General features: G+C 40.4%; 1 protein-coding gene across 5 annotated transcripts in view; it reads right to left on the bottom strand.

Annotated features, from left to right (window-relative positions):
- Positions 1–1886: 1886 nt before the first annotated feature.
- The window catches only part of WBP1L (WW domain binding protein 1 like), a 72991-nt gene continuing 64307 nt past the window's right edge, over positions 1887–10570 (bottom strand). For all 5 annotated transcript variants that reach the window (XM_044437706.1, XM_044437699.1, XM_044437710.1 and 2 more), the window contains 2 exons: positions 5732–5893; positions 1887–4208 (listed from right to left, as the gene is read on the bottom strand). In XM_044437706.1, the coding sequence (XP_044293641.1) occupies positions 3466–4208; positions 5732–5893 (905 nt within the window). In that variant the 3' untranslated portion in view covers positions 1887–3465. The remainder of the gene's footprint in view (positions 4209–5731; positions 5894–10570) is intronic.

Genomic DNA, 10570 nt, shown 5'->3' with positions numbered 1-10570 from the left:
TGCTCCTCTCATTCCCAACATTCTAATTTTCAGGAAGTTGATGCTGCTTACTTACCTATGGATAAGGCACAAGTGGATCCAGCAAAAATTGATCTTTCAGTGGGCACTGGACTTCCTCAATTTCCTATTTATTTTCATGAAGTGGCAATCATCTCAAGGACTCCACAACACCTTTTGAGTTGGCACAAGTACTATCCCAAATCAGTAATTTCCTTATAAAGAGTGAGCCCTGGGTGGCTTAAGTTCAACACATGCTAACTGCAAAGAGCTCCAGAAAGACAATTATATGTAGGTGGTCAACAAAATAGCAAATACTAAGGTAAAGCACATCCAAGACAAGTGTACACTGATGGGATCCTAACCTCACACACAGAAAGATGGAGCCCAAATTGGTGGTGCTTAACAAAAGATTGTTCTTGAAGTCACCATGTAGAATTAGAAAAGAACATCAAGTTAGACATCAAGTCAGTGTGTAGTGACTGTGAGAAAAGCAAATTCCATGCTACAATTTCTAAAGAAAGAGCCTGAGAACAGATCTACCTCTACACGAACCTTAATATAATTCTGAAGCAGCTACATTTCAAATATGATAAACAGTTCTGATTGTTCCCATATCAGAAAAGGTGCATTTTATTTGTGTGTGTGTGTGTGGAAACAATATAAAGGACCCAATTAGGTTTACATAAATTATGTTTAACACAAATAAGTCTTTCTCTCTCACACACAAAACCAGAAATGGTCTACCAAAGGAATCAAATGGTAGTGAAGACAAAACAGACAAGAGTATTTTGCACAATGCCTTATTAATGCATGGAATTCACCACTATAAGATGTGGTGAAGGTAACAAATGCCCTGGGCTTAAAAGGGTTAGCAAATTTATGAAACAGATTAATTTTATGATGAACAGTCATGACCATGTAGAAGTTTCATGGCTACTTCCCAGAAATGTCAATGGCATATTGCCTAGCACCAACTACAGTGCTGAGTCTTACATGGCTCTCTCAAACCATAAAATGAGAGATGGTTGTGATACTTAATGGGGACAGGAAATGGTAATATTAACAGTGCAACCCTCTTATGCACTTCATGGATCCTCTATCCATTCAATTCAGTGAAAAAAATCAGGCATAAAATGTTTGATTCCACTTGAGTTCCTTGAAGTTGTCTCCCACTTCATGGTGTTCTTAATTCAGAAATGAAATTCAACCAAAACTTTGAAAAGCTTCAGTCATCACTATTGATGACAAAACAATCACCAGCCTTTGCCGTCTCTTAAATTGCTGCCTATAGCTAGACAAGGTAGCTGACTCCTAATTGCTCTGAGCGGCTAAAATAGTTCTCTGGCTTAAGCTGTTCTTGAAATATCGTGTAACAATGTTTAGCCTTTCCCAGCCTGGCAACCTTCAGGTGTACTGGGCTGCAACTCCCCAAATTCCAAGCCAGCATGTGCAATGGAGAGGGATTATAGGAGCTGCAGTCTGATGCATCTGGAAGTTGCCAGATTGGAGAAGGCTTCTTGAGGTAATTCACCTCATAGCTGTAAAGAAAGATGATCCCCACCATTCTGTGCTATAAAATATAAATAAGAGCCATTGTGATGTGATGGAGAAAGTGTGTGAAGCAGACCTGGTTTCTTATCTGTTCAGCATGACGAGCATTGACTAAGGTGAAGCTATTTGTATACCTTTCTCTTAACCTCTCTCATAGTGTTAATGTGAGAAAAACTACCATGTGTGCCATCCTAGTGAGGCATTAGGTTTAGGTCTATCTGGACTGTATTCATTCTATACTTGCAATGCACCTTGCAAGTACATGTATCTTTGTTCTATTGTGCTGTAGAACTATTTTGTTTTTTTCCCAAAGAAAATGAAACAAGAACATGAAGTATCAGAAAAAAAGGCAATATATTTAGGCTTACACCGTATTTCAAACTGATTTTGGTTTCAAGCAAATCAAATCAGAAAGTCTGTTTTATGACAATAAATGACCCAGACAACCGTAATTAAAGAAAGAGAGGAAGGGGGAAACAAAAAAAAAGCTCTATCACACTTAATATAGAAACCAAGGCTTGCTCTCTTCCACAGGAATGCTCCAGGGAATGTTAGTTTCAGCTCTTTGTGGGGGTTCCCCCTTCCCCCTTTGGTTTGTAACCAACAAAAGATCTACTGTTTGGTTAAAGCAAAGCAAAAGTCCTTTTTTTGCAGTCTTACAGCAGCAAGTTTCATATCACCAGTAGGAAACACACACATGCATTTACTGCAGTCAAACACACATACACACTGACAGACGTAGTACAGTAGCCCGTTACTGCTATCGAGAGAGAGAACAAAGACACTCAAGTTTTTTTTAAGTGGTCAATTGTTAAAATACAGGGGGTGGGGGGGGGAGAGAGAGCGAGAGAGAGAGAGAGAATACTGTATGAGTCTTCCACATTGATGCTACAAGTCATCCTTTTGCAAGATAAATTTCTTGTCTCCATTTGTTCAAGAAGCATCACTGAAACCTGAAGGCACACTGGCCAAAAAGATAGTCCTGTTCGTTCTGCACGCGCACATGCACGTACACACAAGTGCTTGGTTTTGTTTTGCTTTGATATTTTAATTAGCTAGCTGGCCTTAAATTGTGAAGCTCCTGACTTTTTTCAGTCGCAGCACACCAGCTGTTATTTTGAGATCACAGTACTGGAAAAGATAACTTCTCTGTCAGAAAGTTCAACTCAAAACTGTACCTTTTAGAGGCATTACATGAAGGAATATATTGGCCTTAACAAAATAAACAAAAGGCAACAACAGAAGGGGCAGAAAACCACTTTTTGCATAAACTTTATACTTCAGGGGTGGATGCTTTGCTTTTGGAAGAAAATGAACCTCTACAGTGACCAGCTTCATAAGGAAAAGCTGCTATAACCAATGATGCACCAGAGGTAACAGCACTGCATGTTTGTTTGTTTAATGACACTCATCCACACACCTTTGGGGAATTAATTTAACAGCTCTAACTAGACAGACCACCATAGCCATTAAATGCCACTGGCCTCTGGGAAGACACCTGGAAAGACAGAGTAGGGAAGAGATACAGTAATACTCCTTGTTCTCACAGGGTCAGATCTGATCAAAAATAAAGCAGATGTTGAAAACTTTAAGACAAGAGCCAACCAAATAAACTATCACCAAAATCAGCAATGGGGAGGGAGGGGGGAGAGAGAGAGAGAGAGAGAGAGAGGACACGCACGCACACACGCACACACACTCTTACACACATATAAATGATATCACATTTAATCTTAAGCCCCTAACCAGGCAGAGGAGAGGACAGGGGAGGGAGGAAGCTAGCTTAGAAGTTGCTGCCTCTTCCTCCAAAGATTCATGGTTATCCCCATAGTTACACTTGAAGAAAAAGGTGAACCAACTTGTTTTTGGTTGCAGGTCATTGTTTATCCTTTTGTAAAGCTTCCCTTTGCCATTTTAGCTGGGGGATGTATTGGCATGAGAGTTTGGAGAGTCCTGCTCATTTATTGTATTCAGAAGCACACACACAGGCTGGCGGGGGAGGTGATGGTGGTTATGCTCTCGGTGCTGCTCATCTGAAGCATTGAAAAGCCCTTCTTCCTCATCTCCATGTGGAGGGTGGCTACTGCAACTATCACAGAAGTCCATGGGTCCATCATCAATGAACCCATCCAACTCCTTGAGATCACCATCATGGTGACCTTGGTTACAGATACAGATTTCAATGCCTGAGTCACCGGTGAACCGTCGGTGTCTGCCTGGTGTCTTGTCTTTAGCATCAGAGAAGGCGCTGTTGTGGTCTAAACTTTCAGAGTTGAAATCCTTAAGCAGTTCCTCCTTGCATTCTGACTCCTTATCAGGATAGGATAAATGGGCAGGTGTCTCTTGTAATTCTGCCCCATTGTTGGAGTTCCTTGGCTCGCCACTTGTTACTTTGGTGGTTGATCCGTCAACTTGTGGGGTGGAGGATTCAGGATCCCTAATGCTGGGGGAGGCAGTGCTGTCTGTGTTTCCATTATTGCTTCCTGCTCCTGACAGAGAGCCTGTTGGTGCTGGCTGTAGGTTTCTTGTGTCTGGTGCTGCATTGCCATTGCCAGGCGGGACGCATTGCTGATGTAAGGCACTATATGGTGGGGGAGGGGTTGGAGGTCGGTTCACCACTTCCTCATAGGGAGGTAGTAAATAATTTGGCAAAAATCCTAAATGGGGAGGCAGGGAGGACAAGTTACTTCCAGATTATTTTGACAGATAAAATCTAAATGCTGTTGGAATATAACACACTGGCTGCTGTAAGCAATTTACTTCCATATTATTTTAATTAAAAATAGTTTTGGTTTAGGACATGGTAATTGCCCACACTTTACAGCTTTACCTCAGTTTTTTATAACTGTGACCTGATTTGCATAATTACAGCAGTGCCCACAGGTACTAGATTGGCAATCCAGGCCCTTGTTGAAATTCTGGTTGGCTTCTCATTATGTATGAGTCCAGCAAGAGTTAGTTGTTTACCTGCTTAACAAGCCACAAAGAATCCATATCCTGTTTTAGGATTGTTAAGTGGCTTGCAATCGAACCAAACAACCCACTCTTGGCTTCACACATAATAAGAAGCCATGCCATGCCCCAAATGTTCACAATGGTGGCTGCTGCTGCAACAGAACGCTTTACAGGAAATTCATCCATGGTAGCTTCTTGTTATGTACGAACTGGGCACAGCACACATATGCAATGAGGCTGTATGCATAAACCAATGGGAGTTTGGGTGGATTTTGATGCAAAGGAGAGCACATTTAAATTGTATGTTCTTTAACTAGACAAAGAGTCATATGGAGAATTTACAAAAATCAGTATCTATGTTCAAGGTGTCCAGCTATTTAAGCCTAAAGACCCAGAACAGAACTATTTTGCCTGTATATAGAGTTATGTCAGTAAGAAATCTTAGTACTTCCCACCTGTACCATTACCCCTTTTCTTCTTTGACATTCAGCCTTTTCGTATCTCTTACTATATTGGCCTAGTTGTTCTGGCATCCTACTACCCTTTTTCATTTTTCTCTATTGAGTGAGATAAGGGATCTGGGTAGGCCAACTTACTTTCTTTTTTAATGATAAAAATCTTTATCAAAAACAATGCAGGCAAAAGGAAACAGTATCAGAGAACATTATGAATTCTCTTGACAAGAGATCTTAGGTATACAGTGACAGTGCCCTGAAGATTATTCGCTATGCCTCTTTGTTACTGTAGCTCCCAGTGGTACTTGTGCTGTGTCAGCTACAGAGGAAGAGGTGTGGGACGTAAAAACATTTAGCTTTATCACTGCTGCTGCCTAGACCAATACTCAATGAATCTGCTAACTGACTTCCTCTATTTACGTTACAAGCTAATAAAACTGGAAAATAAGTCAAAGCTAAGTATTGCTCTGCAATATCATGTATAAAGTCAGTTCAAGTCTATGTGAACCAACCATTTATCCAGAGAATTCAGAACTTGGCCCTATTAGTAACATATTAGCTGTCATTCTGTTTCCGCTAGTATGGTCACGCTGATGGCAAGGGAAGGGTTGAAACTGTCCCCTTGTCTCACCATCCCCAGCACACCTACTTGCACCCGTGCACACCACTTGCTGTGGATCTCCATTGTAACTGTGACCCCCCACCCCCAATACAGCAATGCTTTGTTCTTGCTCTTTGAAAGCAACTTGCTCCTTGCATGCAGTACGTACGGAAATAAAATGGCAGGGTGGAGTAGTTATGAGCTTCACGATAGGCAATCAGGTTAATTTCATGCTGCCGTTGTTGTGCCTGAAGTCTGTGTTTGGCACGTCTGTGATGGCAAACACAACAGCAGCTCAGTATGATGATGATCGTCCATACTAGCCAGAACCCTGTGGAAAAAGCAGAGTGGGAAAGAAGAAAGGAATTAGTCTTACTACGAGTGTTTGTTCCTTTTGAAAAAGACTGTTACTGTGAAGCTATAGAGATAACCTTTTGAAACAAGGGTGGACCTATTGATGTTGTTTGATTACAGTTGTTTGATTTCATTGGAGAGATATATCCAATTTCTTAATATGAGGTTTTCAGGGAAAACAAGGAACACACAGGCATAAACACCCTCTCAACATTTTTCCCCTAGTCCTTTTACATTTTTAGTCTCAGTGAATTAATAGATGATTTCTTAAGGCCTCCAAGAAGCATTTATATAGCATTTTTACTTGTTCATGTTTTCAGCTACAGGACACCTCATAATATTGTCGAACATGACAGGTTTTCTATCTGCTGAATTGCTAAATCTAAAGAAGCTAAAGTATTTCCAAGTCCCTGGAATGGATGAGCATAGCCATTTCAGTACAAGTAGATACTTTGGAGAATACAGTTGATAGTGAGATAATAAAACTATCTGCATATCAGGAAGCAAAAAAGGCATCAAGGGCCTCAGCATGTCCAAGAAATCTTTATTCCAGAAAAAATCAAAATCTCTGAAAGCAATTTCCAGGATTATTTTATTTATTTATTTATTTATTTAAAACATTTCTATGCCGCCTCCATCGCAACAAAGCCTCGGGGCGGCTCACAAATTATGTCACCTTTCTCTGCATATAACTTAGTGTTTCAACTTGTCAGCCTTCAACTGACAATCTTGTAGTGGGTTGTCTTTTTCTCTTGCCCTTGCATCATGTCCTCTCCCTGAAAGAACTGACAAAAGAGCTGTTGTACTGATTAGCTTCAGTTAGTTGTACTGATTAGGTGTTTATCACCACCCCATTCTTTGACCATTGGCTGTTTTTGACTGACTACTTAAAACGTTTCCAGACCATCTTCTTTCTTTTCTCTAAGTAATGGGTTAATTGTTAATTACTATTACTTAAACTTTCCAGCATCCTTTTATTTAGCTTGTTTTGTCTCCCCAGTACAGAGTCTCACATTCCTTATAGGGAGAATGATTCAGCCTCAGCTGCCTCCTGTGTCTATTTGAAAGTTCTAAGAAACATTTTGAGAATTAAGCACTGGAAACATCAGATAGTCGATTTTTGTTTAGTTGGACTTCCCAAAGGCTTTTGATGAAGTTCCTTGAGCAAACTCAGCAGCTATGGTGTAAAAGGAGTGATCTACTTACAAATCAGTAACTGATTAAAAAAAAAGGAAAATAAAGATTTCAAATAAAATGTCAGTTTTCACAATGGTGGGATGTAAGCACAAGGGTTCTCTGTATTTGGAACAGTGTTTTTTAACTTGTTTGTATATGATCTGCAGATGGGATGAAAAGTAACAATATAAGATGAACAGTAGCATACTGTTACTGTCAGTCAAGTGTGCTCATGATGCTAGATTGTTTAGGGTAATTAGAACAAAAGGGGTCAGCAAAGTGTGCTAAAAGAAGCTCTCCAAACTGGGTGAATGGGCATTATAATGATGATGAATATAGTTCAGTCTAAGCAAGCATACCGTCAACATTTTGGGTAGCAAAAATAAAGTAAAATAAAAAATAAAAATCTTAACAGATAGGGTGACAGGATCTAATTTGGTGGTGATCACCCAAGAAAGGAAAAGGCAGGTTCCTTATCTTTAACTGATGTTCATTTAGTGGTCATCTACACATTCACACATATGGGATTCATGCCTGTGTGGACCCTATTGTCAGGAAGCTTCTATAGCTAAGTGTTTGACTGGGCATAAGTCCCTCCCTTTCCTTTCCAGGAGTGCATGGGAGGGGCTCTCACTCATTCCCTCAATTCCACTGAGACTGCCATAGGTCCTGACCAAGGTATTTTATGTTGGCCTGCCCCTGCCCCTGCCCCTGTGGAACAAGATAATCCACTATATAGGCCTTTGCACTAATCCATCATGGTGTTTTTTAATCTTCCCAGACAGTATGAAATCCTTTTAATACAAGTTTATAAATAGCTAGATTTAACTTTAAACACAGTTATCTCCCCACTCCAGGCTTGCCTGAAGAGTGGACGGAGGTACATATTCAAATCCATCCTTTAGTTGATGCTTGGTATGAAGATGCCACAGCAGAAAAACATATATGTATCTCTTTTTTTAGAGAGGTATATGTGTCTTGGGACTTAGGATACCTCAGACAGGGAGTAGAACCCTATGTGCTCCGAGATAAGCCAAGTAGGTGGTGAGACCCAGACTGTCTCTGGAACTGCTGAACAGGCACAGAAAAGGACAAATGTAGCATGATCAGTCCCATAATCCAAAAGATCAGATCCAACATCTTACCAAAACAGCTGACTAATTGGTTAGTGTTCAGCATTCCCATTGTCTGGACAACAAGCAGTAGGAACCTCCCTGAAGGTACAGCTAAGTCCATTTGGTTGGAAAGGGAGAGATTCAGTTTAGAATTAGCTTTGTGGCATGAGCAGTAATCTCCCTAATTAACTGGCTTCCTAGCTTACTGTATGTCTTTCTAACTTGCCCTGGGTTTTTTTACCAACAACTCTACAATCCTCCTTTTGTGTCACAAAGCCACCTTGGCTTGCCCACTTTAACATATTAAGATGGTAGTTTGAAGCTTTTTGTCTTCATCTGTTTGAGGGGAGAAATGGGGTGAATGGGAGACATCAATGTAGTCCAAACAGCAATTCAATGACTATCAGGATTAGTCCAAATGGCAAGTCTAAATTAGCAATTTCCTATACTAGTTGCAATCATTTTCTTAGACTACTCTCCCTTTATCCTCCATTTTAAAGCAACTGAATAAAGCACGTAAGCAAAACCAAAAAGATTAGAATTACATGCAGCCTGAATTTCTGGTAGGAACCAAAATTTGCTCTTGGCTATAATTTTCACTGGTCACAAAGTGACTTCACTTTAGGTATTATCAACTCTAAAAGGAATTCCTGCATTTTCTGTGTTGGAAAACATTAAATTGATTTTCCATTCATTCCGACCAGAAGCACTGTACTAGAATTGTACCCCTGGTAAAAGTAGAAGTGCGGTGGTGGAGGTGGGAACTAGGTCAAATACCACTAGGGAGGGGATAATCAACTAGGTATCAATAAGCTGTGACTGAAATTGGCAAGTGGACGAATTCATGAGGGAGGAGGCTATCAGTGGCTAATAGTCTTGCTGGCTATGTGCTACCTTCTTTACGTGCCTGTATACACCAGTTGCTGAGGAGCTTGGGCAGGAGGAAGTCTTGCACCCATCCTGATTGAAGGGTCCTGTGGGCAGCTGGTTTGCCACTATGTGTATGGTGTGCTGGGCTACATGGACCTTGAGTCTGATCCAGCATAGCTTTCCTTGTGTTCTTAAGTGTATACCAATTCTATAGGCCAGCCAACTTCAGACTGTTGCTCTCCATGCTGGCCAATGATGACACGAATTGTACTTCAAAATATTTGAAGCTCTAGCCACTAGAAACAGATAGGCCAGGACACTGATTAGCCTGTCTTCCAGGTTTTCATTTTATTCTGTTTGACCTGGTTGTCTCATAAAGGTCCCAGTGAACTGGACAAAACAGAAAAATCTTTTAGCAGCCAAAGGATATTCTTTTCATGTTTCCCCAGTGGCAGGAGTCCAAGCAAAGATCTCACTGAGGGAAGTACCTTCCATCCTCTGCAAAATGGGAAAACATGTTTTCCCCTTTAGCATTCAAGAACAGGAACAGAATAGTCTGCCCTAGAGTTCACAGTAAACTTGGGCAGATGCCACTGCTTTATTGGCAGGAAACGTCACTAGAGCCAAGCCAGAATGCACAGCAATTGCAAGTAACTTCTCTGCCTGCCTGAGAAGTGGCATACTAGCATAGTGCAAGTCCAGTGCAGGTCCTAAGAGACTGTACTGTAAACTGGGACACATCTCCATTTCAAGTTTCCTCTCAGCCATGAGTTCTCTAGCTGCAAGAGCACTTTTAGATGGTCGAACCAAGGAATAATCGATACACATGCAGGCCTCCTTAGGAAACCACTCCCTTTCTGCCTCCACTTACAAGATGAGATGGTTATCTGAATGCTCTGAAGTACTATATAAAAGCTAAATATTCTTTGTGGGGGTATGGTCTAGCGATAGTTTTCACTCAAACAACAGAGCAATACTTTAATTCTGAGATATCTCTATATTACATGTTTCACCGGGAACAGAAGTTTTCGTCCAAGACTAAAACGATTATTTTATTTTTATTTATTTATCTGAATTATGCTTTTACTGGATGCTTTTATTAAACATCTTTCTCATTACAGTCAAAACTAAAGTGGGTGTCATGTAATGGCTCAGCCTGTGCCAATATTACTACTTTTTTCCTCCAATAATGTTGCTCACATGAACATAGAAGCCTCAGCTATATAAACTCCTAGATCCTATAGCAGGAGAAGGGATTTTTGTATTCTGTAGAGTCAGATGTACAGTTCCTTAAATCCTTACTTGGAGTTTTATTGACAAGGATTAAATCTGAAGCACCAAATGGAATTTTCACAGAATTCCGTGATATTAAAAGATTCTAGAGAATTATATAGTTCACATACGGCAATATAATGAATTGGGAATTAATTCAAAACAATCCCTTCTTTTACTAATGAAATTCACAAACAAAGATTTCTTTGGTTTGGGATGTA

This window comes from Varanus komodoensis, unplaced genomic scaffold (assembly GCF_004798865.1).
Source record: "Varanus komodoensis strain SLA01 unplaced genomic scaffold, ASM479886v1 scaffold1, whole genome shotgun sequence".
Taxonomy (NCBI): Eukaryota; Metazoa; Chordata; class Lepidosauria; order Squamata; family Varanidae; genus Varanus; species Varanus komodoensis.
The sequence above is the reverse complement of the archived record's forward strand: the minus strand, read 5'-3'. Positions and strand labels throughout refer to the sequence as shown.